This window comes from Phaseolus vulgaris, chromosome 8, assembly GCF_000499845.2.
Source record: "Phaseolus vulgaris cultivar G19833 chromosome 8, P. vulgaris v2.0, whole genome shotgun sequence".
NCBI lineage: Eukaryota > Viridiplantae > Streptophyta > Magnoliopsida > Fabales > Fabaceae > Phaseolus > Phaseolus vulgaris.
In genome coordinates, this window is record NC_023752.2 from 32,492,320 (window position 1) to 32,513,224 (window position 20,905).

Here is a 20,905-nt window from a genome sequence, read left to right on the forward strand (position 1 = left end):
TAGGGCTCCTATACTTGAATGACTCCTATCATTCCAAGCTAGATCATCTTAGCATGTGCCAAACTAAATCTAATAAACCCACTCCACAGGGCGCCTATACTCGGATGACTCTATTCACTCCAGGCTACAACGTCTTACCATGTGCCAAATTAGCTAATTCAACAAATGAATTAATCTCACAGGGCGTTTATGCCCGGGTAGTCGCACTTACGCCGAGTTAGGTCGACTTACCATGCACTAAATCAAGTAAATCGTAAAAAAAATTAATTTCGCAGGACGCCTATGCTCGGGTAGACTTACTTAGGCCGAGCTAGGTCGACTTACCATGTACTAACTCAAGTAATTCAACAAACAAATTAATCTCATAGGGCGCCTATGCTCGGGTAGACGTACTTACGCTGAGCTAGATTGACTTACCATGTACTAACTCAAGTAAATCAACAAACAAATTAATCTCATAGGGCGCTTATGCTCGGGTATATGTACTTACACTGAGCTAGGTCGACTTACCATGTACTAACTCAAGTAAATCAACAAACAAATTAATCTCACGGAGCTCCTATGCTCGGGTAGACGTACTTACGCCGAGCTAGGTCTACTTACCATGTGCTAACTCAATGTTATTCAATCAAAACTAATGCACCATCTTCTGAGAACAAATGTATCACTAGGTGACCTCGTTAAAAAACCCGTTAAAAGGAAAAAGAGACCTTAAACATCATATTGTTTAAAAGAAAAGCATCAAAATGAAAAGTCTTAACTGAAGTAAAAATTGAGATTGGCCATGTTCCACGTTCGTGGGATGGCTCCCCCTCCAGGGTTTCCAACTTATATGTTCCATTTCCGAGCACCTCGACTATGCACACGGACCAGTCCGCTTTGGAGATAACTTGTTCTCCAGTTGGTAGGGGTGGGCCTTTCGCATAGGGATGGCAAAGCGGGGCAGGCCATGCGGGCTAGCCCGCGGCCCGCATGTAAAAAACGCGGGGCGGGCTAACCTTTTCAACCCGCATTAGCCCGCAGCGGGGTGGGGCGGGCTGGCCCGCTAACCTGCAAGAAAAAAAAAAGTGTCATTTTTTTAATGTGTGCAGATAACGGGGAAGATTATAATTATGAAAAAATGGATGAAAGTTCTTCTAAGGCGACATCCAATGTTATTGAAATGGAAGAATGTCAATAATGTTTATGTTTAATGTTTTTTAATTAATGTTTTAGAATTAGGTATGTTTAATGTTTTGGAAGTGGAAGAATAGTGATATTGGATATTTATCTTAATGTTTAATTTTTTGATGTTTGACTATGTTTGAAAAGGAAGAAAAAATAATTTGGATTTGATAGTAACAAATATATAGGTTTAATTTGACAATTTTTTAAGAACAAAATGTAAAAAAAATAATATTTAATTTAAAAAAAAAAAGAAACGCGGGCTGACCCGCAAACCCGCGGGCCAGCTCTTATGCGGGGCGGGTCGGGAATTCTAACCCGCAATAACTTTGGGGGCGGGCCAACCCGCCTCGCATTTTTGCGAGCCAAGTGCGGGGCGGGCTGGCCCGCTTTGCCACCCCTACTTTCGCATCACCAAGTCGGGAACCTTGAACTGTCGAGGTTTCATCTTGGTCTTGTACTTTAACTCCACCCTTCTCTTTAAAGCCTCCGAGTTGATACATGCATAATCACGCACCTCGTCCAACAAATCTAGGTTCCCCTTCCTTCCTTCATTATATTCTTCAACAATAAAGCTTTGGAACCTGGGAGAATTCTCTTATATCTCCACTGGTATCATGGCATCTGACCCATATACCAAACTGAAAGGTGTCTCTTTGGTTTTCGGTTGCGGGGTAGTGTGATAGGACCATGGGATTTCGGGAATTTCTCCTGACCAAGTTCTCTTTGCCTCTCTAATCTCCTTTTCAACCCCCTTAGTAGGACCCTGTTAGCTGAATCAGCCTGGCCATTCGTCTGGGAGTGTTCTACCGAAGCAAACACTTGCTTTATCCCGAGCTCTGAGCACAACTTGCCCAACTATTGACTAGCGAATTGAGTTTTGTTGTCGGACACTAGGTGCCTCAGAATCCCAAAACGGAAAACAATGTTCTTCCACGCTAAATGTTGGACCTTATGAGCAGTTATTTGTGCAACTATTTCAGCTTCAATCCATTTTGTGAAGTATTCAATAGCCACAATTAGGTACTTCATCTGGCGTATTGCCAAAGCGAAATGGCCTAAAATGTCTATCTACCATGTATGGAAGGGTCATGGGCTATAAATTGATCGCAGTTCTTCGGTGGGTTTCTAACACCAATAAGCGTGCTTCTAACATTGCTCACAACGTTAGACATACCTCACACCACCCTCCTTCATCATCAGCCAATAATACCCAGCTTAGATGACTTTGAACAAGAGAGCTTTTCCTCCTTTGTGGCTACCACAAATGCCTTCCATGAGCTCGACCATTATGCGGGCGCACTGATCTCCACTTACACATGTGAGGATCGGGTGGGTATAACTGTGACAAAAAAGGTTTCCATCTATCAAGGTATACTGCCCTGCATTCCTTTTAACAATTTTGGCTTCCGTATGCTCGGCAGGAAGTAACCCATCAGCGAGGTAACACTTGTAGGGTGTTATCCAAGTCTCTGCAATGTCGACATGTAGAAATTCAAGAAGCTCATATGCCAATAACATGTGGGTGATTATTCTTAGGACTTTCAAGGTTTCTTGAATCATCAATCGATGCCTTCTCCCCTTTCCTAAGCTTATCCCTAAGTGATGTGAGTTGATTTTAGATTGTTCCATTTTAGAGGTGACACTTTACTTATGATTGAGATTTTTGAACAATTATATGGTGAGACCTAGGGAAGATCCCCACTGGACACGAACTTAACCAAGTGGTTAAGTAAGTGTGAAGGTTCACTTCCAAAGACAAAAAGGAAAATCACATAGTAAGGTGACAATGATGCATAGTGCGGAAATTAAAAGACAAGAAAGTAAACACAATAACATGATGGAAACGGAATTGGAAAATGAAGCAAAAACAAATATAGGAAGCACAAATGAAAGTGGCGTACAGAAATGGTAGAAAGGATGAAAGAAATAATGCTTATGGTGGGAATTGAGAATGGACACGCCACTTGGAGTATGGTTTCTCCAAAATGAGTGTAGGAGGGCTGCCACTTTAGAGCTCTCAACTCACTCAAGATAAGACCTAAAGCTAGAGGACCAAGCCTCACACAATTTTTTGCATAGTTTTCTGTACCGTCCCTGAGCGTTGACCAAAGTCAACGCCAAAGTCAAAGTCAACATATGGTGGGACCGCTTGAGGGCCCCAAAAAAGGAAAGAAAGTCAACAGGTTGACCGCTTGAGGCATCGCCAGGTTAGGACGTCGCTAGTAGGAGGCATCGCCTCGCTAAGGCGTCGCCTAAGAAAGGCGTCGCCAGATAAAGGCATCGCCAAACAAAGGCGTCGCCAAGATAAAGACATAGCCAAGCTAAGGCATCGCAAGGAGGCCTCGCACCTCGACAATTCAGAACAGTAACAAAGAGAGGAGAAAAGTGGCTTCAAGGCCATAGTTCTAGTACCAGTAGGGAGTAACCTCACTCGTGAAGTACCCACGCCACCTCAGGGAGACCCCCGGAACAGATACGACCCATGAGAGGGTCATGCTCGGGGGTGAACCAGGTGCATGGTGCAGGAGGAAGGTAGATACACTCCTGGGGTGAGTGACTAGAGGTTGGGGCGCATGAGTTGGCACCCAGGAAGTCACCCCACGCGCCAGAAGCACTTCGAGGAAAGAGGGCTCACGCAATGGAATAACCCTAAGTTGGGTTGCAACGTTGTGGGACTTTCTACACAGAATAACGATCAAGTCAGAAGAGCACATGGCAATAAGCACGTGGTCATTAAATGTTTCAGTGAAAGTTTGCCAAGGTACGCGTTAATTCAGTTAAGATTCGAACGTTCCAAGGAATATTTTTATACGCTTTCAATGTGCTTTAACGCGTTTTAAATGCAGAAGGTGTATAAAAGGCGGCCTTGGGACATTTGAGAAGGGATCCAAGATTTAACCTAATTCTCACAGTTTACACAGAGTCACAAAAAACCCTAGTTGTTTCACAGTGCACCCACTGTGCGCACAGACAATTAGGGCAACACAGTACTAGCTATTCAGTATTTCGGCCATCTTCAGAGCATCCTTTCACGGTGTTTCGATACGGAGGTGTGTCACCTTTGATGTTTCTTGCTAGCTGACTTGATCGCCGGAGTGCAAACGGCCCCTTTGTCCACTTCTTTTTCAGGTACTCACAGACGGAGCAGAACGAAGGTGCCCTAGCTCGCGAGGACAAGCCACGCGCAAAGACGATCCCGGTCAACCGGCGGGAACATTTGGCGCCCACCGTGGGGCCGATATAAAACATCAGTCCCGCTACACAAGTTTTTCAGTTCCAGTTCTCAAAACCCAGATAAGTTAAGAAGGTTTCCAGAAAGCCACGAACATGAGACCTGCACGCGCTAGGAGTGAAGAGATGACCATGCAACAACTCATGGGCATGATGCAAGGGCTGCAGGAAGCAATGGCAGCATCGAAAGCGGAGCAAGAGCGCATGCAGGCGGATCTCACAGCATATCAGGCGAGGAACGATGAGCTCCACCACGCCAACAAGGAGTTACGCCGTGGATGGCGCGACGTAGATGAACCTGAGACTGCCACCCCACCTAGAGAATTCTCAACACCATTCTCACAGGCAATCCTAGAGACAGCAATCCCCAACACATTCACGGGGCCCAAAGTAGCCTTCACAGGGATGGAGGATCCTGAGGCACATCTCACTGCGTTCCACACCCAGATGATGCTGGTAGGCGGTTCTGATGCCGTAAGATGCAAGCTCTTTATGAGCACCTTGACTGGGATGGCCATGGACTAGTTCATCAGCCTCCCAGAAGGTCACATCACGTCTTTCGCACAACTTTCGCTGCTATTCAGAGAGCAGTATTTAGCCAACAGGACCCCAGCCCCAGTCTCATACGACCTATTCGACGTGAAGCAGTATCAAGGGGAGACCCTGAAAGAGTACATAAGCCGCTTCGGGACGCAGGTGGTGAAGGTGGGTACCACAGACGAACCCATGATCGTGTACGCATTCAGGAAGGGGATGTGTCCTGGATCTTTTAGCAAGTCGCTCAATCACAGCCGCCCCAAAACTTTTGTTGAGGTGAGGCGTCGAGAGGTAGAACACATTGCCTCTGAGGGAGAGGCATACGAGAAGTGCACGACAGCTGCACCTACACGCCCCAAAGCACAGATGCGTGCAAAACCCGCTAGAGTCCACGAAGCCACTACAGAAAGAAAGAATCCAGATAGGAGGCGCACCTACGAGACAAGGAGAACCCAACCTAGGGGTCGATCAGAAGGAAGGAGAAAGAGCAATAGACCTCTAAAGCACAAATTTGTGGTAGAACTTAAAGACCTCATCGTTGTGCCCAACATAGCTGACAGGTTGAGGCCACCGGTGAAGTCAGACAAGGTACTGGGACCTCACAAGGAATCATGGTGCGAATTTCACGAAGCATTCGGACACCATATTAACAACTGCTTGGCGTTGGGCTATCAGTTGGATGAGCTCGTGAAGAATGGATTTTTGAAAGATTATCTCGTTGGGTCCACTACGATCCTAGTCGCGGCGACACCAGAGGAAGGTCAAGCGCTTGAAGTCCCAACTCATGGAGAAGTGCACACCATCTCTGGCGGCTTTTCCAGAGGGGGACCCACTGCCTCTCAACGTAAGAAATATGTGAGGTCAGTAAGTTCGGTTGCAAAGGAATTTCTAGACGACTCGTGGGAGTTAGACCTCGTTTTCACAAGGGCTGACCTGCGGGATGTCGTCCCACACGATAATGACCCAGTGGTCATTTCAGTAGTCACAGCGGGAAGGAAGGTACATAGGGTTCTCGTCGACCAAGGCAGTTCTGCAGACGTCATGTTTTGGTCGACCTTCAATAAGCTACAGTTGTCCCCCGACCTTTTGAGACCCTATACTGGATGCTTATATGGGTTTGCAGATAACCCAGTAGAGGTACGTGGCTACTTGGAGCTGAGGACGACGTTCACTGATGGAGCGGCATCACGCACCGAGAGCATCCGGTACTTGGTGGTTAACGCCAACTCAGCTTACAACATTTTGTTAGGCAGACCTGCCTTGAACAGACTAAGGGCGGTGTCCTCCACGCGCCACATGAAGATGAAGCTACCAGATCTTAGTATAGGGTTAAAATCCGGGCGCCTAGTCCTTGAGCAGGGGTTAAGGGATTCCTTCGGGATGCCCCCCTCAAATATGAATAGCTAGTCCCGGTGCCAGATATCAGTATAAGTTAAACTCCGGGAGCTTAGTCCTTGAGCAGGGGTTAAGGGATTCCTTCGGGACCCCCCCTTCTCAAGTATGAATAGCTAGCCCCGGTGTCTGGTGTTTTAGACGCCCTGAGGACGATACGGCGCTACTTTAGTAAGCCTCTCCTCAGGTGTGGGCACCAAACGCAAACATATAAAGGCTAAATTGCCTCGGTGTTTTAGACACTCCATGGACGATAGGCCTCTCCATGGGCGTGGGCACCAGAGCGCGACTTTGCCCCAAGGGCCTAGATACGCTGAGGACACCCAGAGCAGGTCCCTCCTCGAGCATGGGCACCTAGTACAATTAAGATAAGCCCTCCTCGCCCTTAATTGATGACGAGGCCGGAAAGAAAAAAATGAGACCCCTTTCGCCCCAAGCAACGGTAAAGCCAGCGATGCCCTTGGTAGTAAGCGCGTGGGGGGCTCAAGAACAAGTAAGTGAAGAGTAAGAAGGCGAAGCATAAAAACACGAGTTATCAGAGACAAGAAAAATACGCGAAATTAAATCCTCCTTTGCCTTTGGACAATGACGAGGTAGGCGACGCCTTCAAGGGGAAGATTCCTCGTAGATGTGAAAGCCAAGGGAAGTTCTAAGTGAAAAGATCAGAAGAAGGGTATGCTCCGCTACTCAGAAGGGAAGAACGGAAAGAAAAGGTCACGTGCTACCTAAAGAGTTAAAGACAAGGCGAAGAAACAATGCATCTGATGGAAACCAAGTAGAGGATGCTCAAGCCCATGAAGCCCAAGCCCAACAAGGGGCCCAAGCCCAACAAGGGTCCAAGCCCAACGAATCACTAGGAGCATGGCAAGAGCTTTGGGACAAGAGTATAATAAGATGGCTCTTCTTATTTCTTTTATAGAATAGGGGTGCGGATGTAATAAATAGGTGTAAGTAGTAAGGGAGGTTAGGGGGGAGTGTAGATAGGAGTTAGGAGGTGCCAAACTAGGAAGGAAAGTCACACTTCCTTCATTGTCTAGTTGGCGCCGAATTTGAGTAGCATTTGAGGCTCATTTGGCTTTGCATTTCAGCACCTCATAGGCTATAAATAAGGTGCTTCCCTTTGTATTTTTCAGATTTGGATTTTATAGTAGAGAGACTATACTCAAATTTAGAGAGAAATTGTGAGTCTTGAGTCTTCTTCTTCCTTTGCCTTATCTTGTGAGCAATGGTGAGCTTCAAGTGGCGGCACTCCTTCACTTATCTTGGAACTAAGCTCCAAGTGGCATGAATGGCTTCTCCAAGTCTCAAAATCTAGCAAGCTCCTTCCTATAAGTGTTCTTCTTTCATTTTCTTTCAATTCCATTCGGTAGTTTAGCATTTCTTGGTGTTTCCTTTCATTTGTACCGATTAGATTTGTGTTTCCACCTTTGCTTTGCAATTTCTGTTCGGTGCAGTAGCATTCTTTCCATTTTCTATTCGGTTTCTATTTGTGTTCTTCCATTCTTTGTTGTTTGATTCCATTTGACAATATATGGACTTCCATATGAGTTTTGGTTGGTGCAAAGTCTTGGTGAGTTCTTGAATTAGAACATTGATCCAATTCTAAGTAAAGTGCCATTTCATGACCAACTCAAGTTGCTCCTAAGAATGTCAAAGAATCATGTATTCTTGTTATTGCATTCACATCAACATCGAAAGTAAGTACCAATTACGCCTTTGATTTAGTAAAGCAAGCAGTAAAACAGAGAAGCTAAAAGTACACGAGGATGTAAAAATAAAGCTCGAATAAACATTTAAATGAAGTTAAATGTCAGAATTACAGAGCAAATGATAGGAAATACAAATTTACAAAGGAAGATTAATTAAGTAAGGTTCAATCCCCAAGGTCGAGGGGAACGACCTTCCCATCAACAATATGGTTGAGAGGGTTGCAGTTGGAGGTGTCAACTCCTGGGTTTTCACAGGCGGCTTGGGCTAAGGCCTCCTTGAATCCCTCTGCAAAAATATCAGCCATGTTGTCAATGAGCTTTCCCTTAGCTCGCTCCAGATTTTCAATGGTGAAGTCTTGGGCTTCCCTCTCGGCAATGAGCTCCTTCTTGCCTTCTCCAGCTCTTCAATCGTGGAGTCGCCAGAGGCTAGCTGCTTCTCAAGAGCTTCCTTCTCCACTTGAAGCCTGTTCAGTTCAGTCTGAAACTGATCATGCTCGGTTTGAAGAAGGTTGAGCTTGTCCATATTCTCAGCTAGCTCCCCCTCGGTCTTCTCCAGCGATTGCCCCCGGGCAGCACATTGATCAGCAAGTAGTTTCCATTGTGCCTCGGAGTTTCGCATCGCCGCTTCAAGGGCGACGATCTTAGACTGAAGAGAGGTTACCTGCTTAAGGAGCTCAGTGAGCCGTTTGCAGGCTTCAGCGTTGGACTCTTGGGCATCTCTCAAAGAGGCTTTGTAGACCTCTTTCTGGCACGCCCAGCTGGGGCACAAGTTCTCTTTCTCTTCCTTCAGGGCAGCCACTTCCTGTCGGAGGGATTGAAGCGCACGTGCCTTGACAACTTTGGACTTAGCTTGGGCACGCCACTCAAGGGCCACGGCCAAGAAGGCACCCATGTAGTAAGGCATGCCCTCTGACCATGGGACCCCGGAAGGTTCACCTGGCGACGTTTATCATTAAAGCCCCTCATCAGCTGCATGATGGGAGGGGGAATTGCTATGAGTCCCGGGGTGGTTGCTGGGGCGGTTGGTGTTGGGGTTGTTGTTGATGTTGGAAGTGGTGTTGGAGTTGTTGTTGATGGTGGAATTGGAGCTGATATTGGTACTGATGAAGGCATAGACTCCACCACCCCTTCGTCTTGGACTGTTTGGCATGGGGGAGATGTGGCGCTGGGGGGGGGGGGTTGTCCCTCATAGAACCCCCGTGCGGAGGCGAAGAAAGTGGATGACTCGATTGGTCCTCCTTCTCTTGTAGGCAGGCCCCACATCAGAATCGTCGTCCTCAGAAGACACCACAAGCACCCTCTTGCCTTTGTCGGGAGGGTCTATGGAGGGTGCACTGGCTGCAGCCAGTGGGACTGCAGCAATGGGAAGAGGTGAAGAAGGTGTTTGGAGTGTTTGAGGAGAGTGGGGTGTTTGGGTTATGGAAGGTGTTTGTGATGTGAGGGGGGAGTTGGGTGTTTGGTAGGAATGGAGGAATCGAGAGATTCGGCATAGTGGGATGGTAGTGATGATGCCAGTGGATTGGACTTAAGGGGGGAGGTGCTGGAGGCGCCACCCTTTGTAGACTGCGTGCCAAGGCGAGCCTTCAAGGACCTAGCCAATTCAGCCCTTGTTGCAAAATCCATCACCGATACTGCACCAAGGCAAACAAGCAACAAAGGTTAGTTAGGGGGGAAGTATCAAATATATATGGCGATACATAAAAGTATGGAATCAATATTTGAACTCAGAACCAGGCACATGATTCAATTCTACTACTAAAGTAAATTTACAGAGCAACAACACGCATGGAGATTAGAACAGACAAACATTGATCACCATAATTGGAGAGAAGCACGACTAAGAATCAGATATGAAGAAAACAAGTAAAGGATGAGACTCCCTACCAAAGTATGCAGAGAGGGCGTCGACCTTAAACTCGCGAGAAATCAATGTTGAGGTGTGGAAGATGACTTTCAGGCCAGCCAACGCCACACAGACCTCCCTGTCTGCAGAGGCCAACTCATCCAAAGACTTAGGTTTGGTGGGATTGGGCTTCTCCGTCCAATATAGGGGAAAGCCATCTAGGGCTGTAGGGTCGTGCTTGGCACAACACACCCTGAAAAAGTTTCCCTTCCAACCTTTTAAGGAGTTTTGGAAGAGGGTGAAGAGGATCCTGCTGGCGACCCCGGAAAAGCTCACCTAGAGACTTTTCCCTTGCTTTTATACTTCAAAGAAGTGGAGGAAAACATCCATTGATGGTGGGATGCCCAGGTACCCACACAAGATTTGGAAAGCCCTTACGAAGGCCCAACCGTTCGGATGTAGCTGGGCAGGGGCAATGTTGACCTCTGTGAGCAGCTCCCTCTCGAAGGGTGTGAATGGGAGGTGCAGACCAATGCGTTTGAATACCGCTTGGTGAAGGAAAAAGAAAGGCTTTCCCCCATTGGACCTGTCGTCCACACAAACTGGCTCCCCAGGGGTGCCATGGCGAATAGAGATATGAGAATCGTGGGTTTTGCAGAAGGAGTTAAAGTTGTACAACCGCAAGTCACCCAGGTGATTCTCTACGTCTTCAATGGTGGTCAGTTTCGTGCATTCGTTCAATAGCTCTTCGGAAGCCCATGAATAGAGGGCCTTGTAGTGAGCACTTGGGGGAGGGGGATTGGGAGTTATTTTTGTTCGCGCCATGGATGGATGAAGAGCTGAAGAAAGAAGAAAAGGCAAAGGTTCAGCAAAGAGGGCTCGAAGAAGCAAAGGGGGAAGAAAACCCTAGGAAAATCCTACCCACGCGGAAAGGAGAAGAACCGGGAAAAAACGAAGAAAACAAGTAGAACACAGAAATGTAGAGAATATAAACAGTCCCAGGCAGTTACAAGGGAAATACAGTAGAGAGAAGGAGTCATCGAAAAAGAAAAACCGTACCTTTGAGTGATCGAGTTAACGAAGGGTGGGGTGTAAAGAAAGAATGCAGAGAGTTTCGGAGAAAAAGGTGAACAGTATGAGATAAATGAGAAGTGATGAAACAGTGCTCTAAGCGCGCATTTTTTGAAAGGTTATAACGTTAACTCGAAGAAGCGCTAGCGACGCGCACCCTCAGCCATTGGAACGCACATGTGTCGAAGGATTAAACGCTAACTTGAAGTGCAAAGGGCACCAAGCGCTGGCCGTGCGATTGAGCCACGTGTGAAGAGATGAGGGCATGACCCAAAGCGTCAACTTTCTAGCTCAGAAAAGGTCACATCGTCAGAACACTCGAAGGCATGTCACATCCGCCGTATGGAGAATGTCACGTCAGCTTATCAGAGAATGACACGCCATCAGAATTCCACGTGGACAATAGGGCGAAGCCTTAGTCTTTTCGCTGAAAACAAGTTATCAGCTTAAGACTGGGGGGGCTTGTGTAACGTCCTTGGGCGTTGACCAAAGTCAACGCCAAAGTCAAAGTTAACATATGGTGGGACCGCTCGAGGGCCCCAAAGAAGGAAAGAAAGCCAACAGGTTGGCCGCTTGAGGCATCGCCAGGTTAGGACGTCGCCAGTAGGAGGCATCGCCTCGTTAAGGCGTCGCCTAAGAAAGGCGTCGCCAGATAAAGGCATCGCCAAACAAAGGCGTCGCCGGGCTAAGGCGTCGCCAAGATAAAGACATAACCAAGCTAAGGCATCGCAAGGAGGCCTCGCGCCTCGACAATTCAGAACAGTAACAAAGAGAAGAGAAAGGTGGCTTCAAGGCCATAGTTCTAGTATCAGTAGGGAGTAACCTCACTCGTGAAGTACCCGCGCCACCTCAGGGAGACCCCCGGAACAGATACGACCCATGAGAGGGTCATGCTCGGGGGTGAACCAGGTGCATGGTGCAAGAGGAAGGTAGATACACTCCCGAGGTGAGTGACTAGAGGTTGGGGCGCATGAGTTGGCACCCAGGAAGTCACCCCACGCGCCAGAAGCACTTTGAGGAAAGAGGGCTCACGCAATGGAATAACCCTAAGTTGGGTTGCGGCGCTGTGGGACCCTCTGCGCAGAATAACGATGAAGTCAGAAGAGCACGTGGCAATAAGCACGTGCTCATTAAATGTTTCAGTGAAAGTTTGCCAAGGTACGCGTTAATTCAGTTAAGATTCGAATGTTCCAAGGAATATTTTTATACGCTTTCAATGCGCTTTAACGCGCTTTAAATGCAGAAGGTGTATAAAAGGGGGCCTTGGGACATTTGAGAGGGGATCCAAGATTTAACCGAATTCTCACAGTTTACACAGAGTCATAAAAAACCCTAGTTGTTTCAGGGTGCTAAGGTTCAATTCACACAGTCTGATTAAGGTTCAATTGATAGCATGCTAATTAATTGAGTGACCTTTGCAAACAACCTGTTCCAGTGACTTTTAACAGACTATGAGAGTTCTTCTTGATGTCAAGCAATTTTCCAGAAATTAAGAACAATGAATCACAGAACAGCAAGCCTCAACTTTAAGCAATTGTTTAAGGTTCAATTAATAGCTTTGACAGTTTCTTGTGCAACCTATCACAGTCAATCTGTTCCAATGGATTTTAGCAGATTATATATGTTCTTATCAGATTCAAACAACTTTTTCAGAAATCAAGAACAGTATGCACAGTGCCCAGAAAGAACAGATTTATTTTCAATTGAACAAATTTATTTCTTTGCTGTTTTATCAATTATGCAGAAATGAAATTGCAGAGAGTGAGAGAGAATGAACACAAGCAATTATACTGGTTCACTCAACTGAGCTACATCCAGTCTTCACCAACAACAGGTGGAAATCACTAACACACAGTACAACCAAGTACAATTCCCACTGTTCTTGAAACCTACAAGAACTTAGGTACTCTTGCTGAAAAAAACCTATTTCAGCATACACACACACCCACTCTTCAAGAACACCTATCAAGAAGAGTGTTCAACCAAACTATTACAAGAAATGAGATGTGAAACGACTACACTTGATTGAGGATACAAAGATCTGCCTTAAACCAGTAGGCAAGATTGCTAGAACAGTAGCAGCACCTCACACCAAGCTTTTGGAACCAAACCAAGAACAAACACTTTGTGATTTTCGAAATCTTTGAAGAACAAATGCTAATCCTTTATAAACACTTAACTCTCTGCTGTCAAAACTTGTTTTTGCAAATGTATGAATTATTATTAAACTCAGAAACAAGTTTTCATTTTATAGAAAACCAACTTATAACAGATTTTTGAAAAACAGTTAAAGTTGTTATAAAATGAACAGATTGAAAATAAAATGAACAGATTTATTTTCAAAAAGCAGTTAGAGAATTTGTTAAGTGAGGAGACTTAGTCAACCATTCTGGTGCTGAGATAAAACTGAAAAAAGTTTAAGCTTGACATGGCACCAGAGACAAAAAGAATCTATTCATTTACAGATGAACAAATTTATTTTTCAAAACGAAAACAGAGAAAGTTTAACTATTTAAAACTCAGTCGTTTTGAAAAGAAGAAGACTTAGTCAAAATACCTGATGCACAAAATCTGATTTTTACAAGACTTAGCCAAGGCATCAGTGTAAAAATGAATCTGTTTATTTAGAAAAGAACAGATTTATTTTTATGCAGTAAACGTGTTTTTTTTTGTAAAACATGTGAAAAACAGTTTAAGAAAACTTATGCTTGTTCTTATCACATGGCCAGTGGTTATGAGGTGAGTTACTCAGCAAAAAGCCCACTCTTAGACAACCTCTAAGCACTACCTAAGACATACTTAAAGCAAAGCAAAAAAAAAAATGAAAAGTACATATAAGTCTTCATCAAACACTACATATAAGTCTTCATCAGACACAATCTTGAAGTGGCAGCAACCATCTTCAACAATCTCCCCCTGTTTGATGGAGACAAATCCCCATAGCTAACCTCATAGCTTTGTTGCTTTAAGTACCTGCACTGCACCAGATTTTAAACCAGAAAAAAAACAGCAACATTGCATAACATGCAGAATTGGTTTAAAGGTGCAGAATTAACTCCCTGTTTCAGCTAGCTTCACCTAGCATGGTGAGCTATTTTTCTCCCCCTTTAGATTCATCAAACAGCATATAAGCATAGGGAATAAAGGGATATAAAGCAGAAACCATAATCATAATAGTTCAGAAACAGAAAATCAAATTGTTCAGCATTACAGAAACTTGAAAACTGATAAAGAAAGCATTAAAAGCAGAAAACTACTGATCCTTGTAGTAAAGCTCTGCAAGTTGTGCCTGAACCCCTTCAATTTGATTATCAAGGTGTTGGAACCTTGCATGAGTAGTCTCAAAGTGTGCCCTTTGTTCTGCAGACATTACATCAAGACGATACAACACTTGCCTCTCAAACATAGACATTGGTTCTCCACGGTATTCTGGACTTTGATAGGCAACTATGGCATTTGCAGCAACTTCCTCATGTTCAGATTGGGTAGCAGGTGAGTCATCATCCATAGGAACAGCTTCATCCTCATCCTCATGTTCTGCTTGAGGGTCCTTCTCCTTGAGAACCACCCACTTGTCTTCAATTTTGTGAAAACCCATTTTGGTGAGAGTTGAAGTATCAATCTCACTTACAGCTTTGATAGGGTCATTTCTCTCATTTGTAACATCAACACCAAAGTAATCAATTAATTTGGAGACAAGAATAGCATAGGGAAATCGGTAATCAGCCAACCTTTTTGACTTGAGCATGTGTTCATTGACAATGAACACCCAATTTACCTTAATCTGGTTCATGATGCAATATAGGAGAATGAGATCCTCTTCATGTAAGACAGCATGGTTTGTTCCTCTTGGAATCAGTTGCCATGCTATGATGTATGCAACTAGACGTGGAGTGAGGTTCAAATGCCCTGCATGGAACCTGTTTATACTCTCTGTAGGATTCCTCATGCAACTCTTATAATATTGCAGCTTGTTGAATTCTGAAATTCCACTGGTATTTCCCTTCCCTACTTTCAGTCCAGCATATTTTATTCCAGCCACAGAGTTCCACACTTCACTTGTGATCTTCATCTTAATTCCTTTCACATAAGAGACAACATTCTTCCCATCCAATGTGAGGTTAGTATAAAACACCTTAACCAAGTCAGGATAAACATTACCCGTTAATTCCAGCATCTTTTTCAGTTTCTGGTGCTTCAACACAGCCCTTGTTTCTACCAATTTTTCAGATTTCAGCCAGTTGAAATCCAACACCTTGGGTATGTTGATCTGCTTCCTGCTTGTCTCGTGAATGTAGGCATTGATGCCTTCTTCATTTCCAGCGAACCAACCTTCTAGTACTCCTTGAGAAGTGGTTTGCTTTCCCTTGCTTTTCTGTTTTTGTCTTACGAAGCCATGTTTGAACCTGAATTCTTTTCTTGGTTTCAAATGGTGAGAATAGAAAGAGAATGGCCAATGTGGGTAGCAAATATTCACACAGATTTATAGCAGAATAAATGGATTGATATGGCAGTTATGAGTGGATATGCATGAAGATTTTATGCTCTGAATTTGTGCAGAGAATCTTTGAAAATATGCACCAAATATTTAGGGTCACGATGCATACACTCAAATTCTTATTGAGCACCCAAACCATCAAATCGGTTACATAACCATGACCAAAACCGTCAAAGGTACAGAGGTTAATGCCCACTAAGTCAGTCAAGCAGTCAAAGATCAGAAATTCTCTTTCCTAGTCATCAATGCATATCAGTGCAGAAAATAAACACATTTAATTGCGAATAAACATATTTAATTTTTCCCTGCTAGGTACAATTGACATTTATAATACCCAATTCATTAAGCAGAAAATTAAACCTATCTTTGGCTAATGGTTTTGTGAACAAATCAGCAAGTTGTAAATCAATACCAATGAACTTAATATCACATGTTCCATTAGATATGTGTTCCCTTAGAAAATGATGCCTTATTTCAATGTGTTTGGTTCTTGAATGCATGACAGGATTTTTGGTTAAGTTGATTGCACTTGTATTATCACACAGCAGAGGTATATGGTTAAGTAAGATACCAAAATCATTCAATTGTTGTCTTAGCCATATAGTTTGAGCACAGCAACTCCCTGCTGCAATGTATTCTGCTTCAGCAGTGGAAAGAGCTACACAAGCCTGCTTTTTGCATTGCCATGAGATCAAGCTTGATCCAAGCAAATGGCAGGTTCCACTTGTGCTCTTCCTATCAATTTTGCAACCTGCAAAATCTGAATCAGAATATCCAGTTAAGCTTAATGAAATATTACCTGGATACCACAAGCCAACTTCTTTAGTTCCTTGCAAATACTTCAAAATCCTTTTGACAACATTGTAGTGTGATTCTTTAGGAGCAGATTGAAACCTTGCACACATGCACACTGCAAACATTATATCTGGCCTGCTGGCAGTAAGATACAGCAGTGATCCTATGAGTCCTCAGTATTTGGTTTCATCAACAGAAAATCCAGCTTCATCATGATCCAAATGACAGCTTGTTGAGAAGGGTGTGCTGATTGGTTTACACTTGTCCATTTCAAATTTCTTCAGCAAATCCTTGCAATACTTAGCTTGACTTAGGAAAATGCCATCCTTGAGTTGTTTGACCTGCAAGCCTAGAAAATAGTTCAACTCACCCATCATTGACATTTCAAACTCACTCTTCATGACTTTCACGAAAGCTTCACACAATTCTCCATTGTTTGATCCAAAAATGATGTCATCCACATATACTTGGACTAGAATTGAGTCATCTCCTTTCTTCTTAATGAACAAGGTCTTATCTGATGTGCCTCTGTCATAGCCTTGTGAGGTGAGAAAATCACTTAGCCTCTCATACCATTGCCTAGGAGCTTGCTTGAGTCCATAGAGAGCCTTTTGAAGTTTGAACACATATTCTGGATGTTGATGGTCTTCAAAACCTGGTGGTTGTGAGACAAATACCTCTTCATTTATATTTCCATTCAGAAAGGCACTCTTCACGTCCATTTGAAATAGCTTGAACCCTTTGATGCAGGAAAAAGCAAGCAGCAGTCTAACAGCTTCTAACCGAGCCACTGGTGCATATGTCTCATCATAGTCTATTCCTTCTTCTTGATTGTACCTTTTAGCTACAAGCCTAGCCTTGTTTCTGGTGATTACTCCATGCTCATCCATTTTGTTTCTAAATACCCATTTTGTTCCAATAACATTCATCTCAGGTATTCTAGGAACAAGAGTCCAGACCTTATTAAGAGCAAATTGATTAAGTTCCTCTTGCATAGCTAAAATCCAGTTGCTGTCCTTGAGAGCTTCATTCAAATTCTTGGGTTCAACTTGAGATACAAAGGCCATTGCTTCACAGAAATTGTTCAAGGATTTTCTAGTTGACACTCCTTTTTCAATGTTCCCAATGACATTATCAAGGGTTAGGTCTCTTGGGGTTTTCCACTCTTTTGGCAAACCTGCAGCTGCAGTAGATTCTTGTATAGCATGTGTATCAGCAGTATCAAAATGAATCGATTCATTTTGATTTAAAACAGATTTAAATTCATTACTGTCAGGGTCATCAGCAGTTTTAGATAGGCTATGATCAGTTTCATCAAAAACAACATGCATTGATTATTCTACTATAAGCAGCCTTTTATTGAAGACTCTATATGCATGACCATTCAAAGCATAACCAATGTGCACACCTTCATCAGATTTAGCATCAAACTTACCAAGATTTTCTTTGCCATTATTCAATATAAAACATTTACACCCAAATACTCTAAGGTGACTCACACTAGGTTTTCTGCCCTTATACAATTCATATGGGGTTTTCTTAAGAATTGGTCTTATTAAGGTCCTATTTAAGACATAACCTGCAATATAAACAGCATCAGCCCAAAAGTACTTAGGAAGCTTAGATTCATTTAACATAGTTCTAGCTAGTTCCTCTAGTGATCTATTTTTCCTTTCAACTACACCATTTTGTTGAGGTGTCCTAGGGGCTGAAAAGGTATGAGCTATCCCATGCTTCTCATAGAACCTCTCAAACTTAGCATTTTGAAACTCTCCCCCATGATCACTTCGAATAGATTTTATGCAGCAACCATTTTCATTTTGCAGAATTTTTGCTAATTTCTTAAAGGCAGAATAAGCATCATGTTTATGTGCAAGAAATAGAGTCCATGTAAATCTAGAGTAATCATCCACAACAACTAAAGCATACAAATTTCCAGCCAAGCTAGCAACTCTAGATGGACCAAATAAGTCCATATGTAACACATCCAATGGATTTTTTGTAGAGACAATATCCTTTAACTTGAAAGAGGATTTGATTTGTTTACCTTTCACACAAGCATCACAAAGCCTGTTGTCCTGAAATTTAATGTTAGGTAAACCAAAAACTAAATCTTTAGATTTCAATTTATTCAAGTGATTTGTGTGTATGTGAGCTAACCTCCTGTGCCACAACCAAGACTCATCACTTCTGGACAGTAAACACTCATTTGAAGAGTTAGTTTCCATGATATTCAACAAATAAATGTTATTCACTCTCTTACCAGTAAACAGTACCTTACTAGATGAATTACTTGAGATTGTGCAGCCATTTGACTCAAAATTCACTTTGTATCCTTTGTCACAAAGCTGGCTTATGCTGAGAAGACTATGCTTGAGTCCTTCTACATACAGCACGTTCTCAATGGTTGTTGAGTTCCCTGTTCCAACAGTTCCTCTGCCCAAAATCCTCCCTCGGTTATTATCACCATAGGTTACATGTCCTTCTGCTTTGAGCTTTAAGCTGGTGAACTTTGTAAGATCTCCAGTCATATGCTTGGAGCAGCCACTGTCCAAGTACCACTGGTTTTTCTTACTTCCAATTGATTCAGAGCTTGACTCCTCATCCTTCATCATGAAACACAAATTGTTCTCCTCATCTTCTGTTGAAGAGCTGCTGGTTGAGGATACTTCATTTTCCTCCCATGAGATGTAGGCTCTTCTTCCCTTGTTCCTTTCAAATTTCTTGCTGGCAGATTTGTCCCTTGTTTGATTGTCTGGACAATCTGTTTTGATATGCCCTGTTTTGCCACATCCAAAGCAAGTATATTTAGAGGAATTTGAATAATTGGGTTTAGGATACCTTCTTTTCTGTTGGTTCCTATTTTTGCTTTTCTTCCTCAGGAATTTGCTGAATCTTTTTGTAAGAAGGCTGATTGTGTCATCATCTTTAGCATCTTCTTTTTCCTCCTTGATCTCATCCAATTCAGTTGCTTTTAGTGCAAGACCTTTGGGTTTTCTCTCTGTTGTTTCCTGCTCTTTTAGTCTTTTGAGCTCTAGCTCATGCTCCATCAGCTTTCCAAACAGTGCAGCAGTTCCCAACTTTGACAGATCACGGCTTTCAGAGATAGCTGTCACCTTTGGTTGCCAGCTTCTGTCGAGGCACTTCAATATCTTTATGTTGAGTTCCTCTCTGTCAAATTCTTTTCCCAAGCCAGTGAGGTGATTCACAATGTGGGTGAATCTTTTCTGCACATCAGCAATGCTCTCCTCGGGTTGCATTCTGAACAGCTCATATGCTTGGATGAGTGCATGTTTCCTTGACCTTGTCACATCTTTAGTACCCTCATGAGTCACTTCTAAGACTTCCCACATCTCCTTAGCTGACTTACATTGGGATATCCTGAAGAACTCATGCATTGTCAATGCAGAGGTTATGATGTTCTTGGCCACAAGATCATGTTGAGCCTTCCTCCTTTCAGTCTCATTCCATTCTGATCTTGGCTTTTCCACTTGTTCATCCTTGATAACCTGCATTGGCACATAAGGTCCATTGACCACAGCTTCCCAAATTAATGCATCAATGGATTCCATGAAAATTCTCATTCTAACTTTCTAAAATGCATAATTCATTCCATTGAACATAGGTGGTCTATTAACAGCAGAACCCTCAGCAAAAAGCACATTAAACTCAGACATTATTACAAACAAACTTGATTAAAATACAAGTCCTAGCTCTTGATACCAATTGTTGGGTTTAATAGTGCCAAAGTTCAAGAGGGGGGGGGGGGTGAATTGACCTTTTAAAACTTTCTCGCAGAAACAATGTTTAACCCAGTTTTACAGAAAATAAATCGATTTATGTGAAAATGAACAGATTTATTTCAGCACTGTTTTTGTTTGAAACGCTTTTAATACAGCAAGGTTAATCACAAGACTATGCAGATAGTTTTTCCAGATGCACACACACAGATATCAGACTGAAAAACAGTGAAACACAACACAACAGGCTTCAATTTCAATGATAGCATGCTAATTAATTGAGTGACCTTTGCAAACAACCTGTTCCAGTGACTTTTAACAAACTATGAGAGCTCTTCTTGATGTCAAACAATTTTCCAGAAATTAAGAACAATGAATCACAGAATAGCAAGCCTCAACTTTAAGCAATTGTTTAAGGTTCAATTAATAGCTTTGACAGTTTCTTGTGCAACCTATCACAGTCAATCTGTTCCAATGGCTTTTAGCAGATTATATATGTTCTTATCAGATTCAAACAACTTTTTCAGAAATCAAGAACAGTATGCACAGTGCCCAGAAAGAACAGATTTATTTTCAATTGAACAGATTTTTTTCTTTGCTGTTTTATCAATTATGCAGAAATGAAATTGCAGAGAGTGAGAGAGAATGAACACAAGCAATTATACTGGTTCACTCAACTGAGCTACATCCAGTCTTCACCAACAACAGGTGGAAATCACTAACACACAGTACAACCAAGTACAATTCCCACTGTTCTTGAAACCTACAAGAACTTAGGTACTCTTGCTGAAAAAAACCTATTTCAGCATACACACACACCCACTCTTCAAGAACACCTATCAAGAAGAGTGTTCAACCAAACTATTACAAGAAATGAGATGTGAAACGACTACACCTGATTGAGGATACAAAGATCTGCCTT

At 43.1% G+C, this 20,905-nt stretch overlaps 1 protein-coding gene across 1 annotated transcript; it reads right to left on the reverse strand.

Moving 5' to 3' along the window:
* Positions 1 to 8,301: 8,301 nt before the first annotated feature.
* LOC137824959 (tropomyosin-2-like) lies at positions 8,302 to 8,928 on the reverse strand. The gene has a single exon (XM_068630630.1). It carries the CDS (start codon positions 8,926 to 8,928, stop codon positions 8,302 to 8,304), a length of 627 nt encoding a protein of 208 aa, XP_068486731.1.
* Between the last annotated feature and the right edge of the window lie 11,977 nt (positions 8,929 to 20,905).

Bases quoted from the DNA above. Each gene is read 5' to 3' on its own strand.
- LOC137824959 (XM_068630630.1), bottom strand. From the start codon at position 8,928: ATGGGTGCCTTCTTGGCCGTGGCCCTTGAGTGGCGTGCCCAAGCTAAG.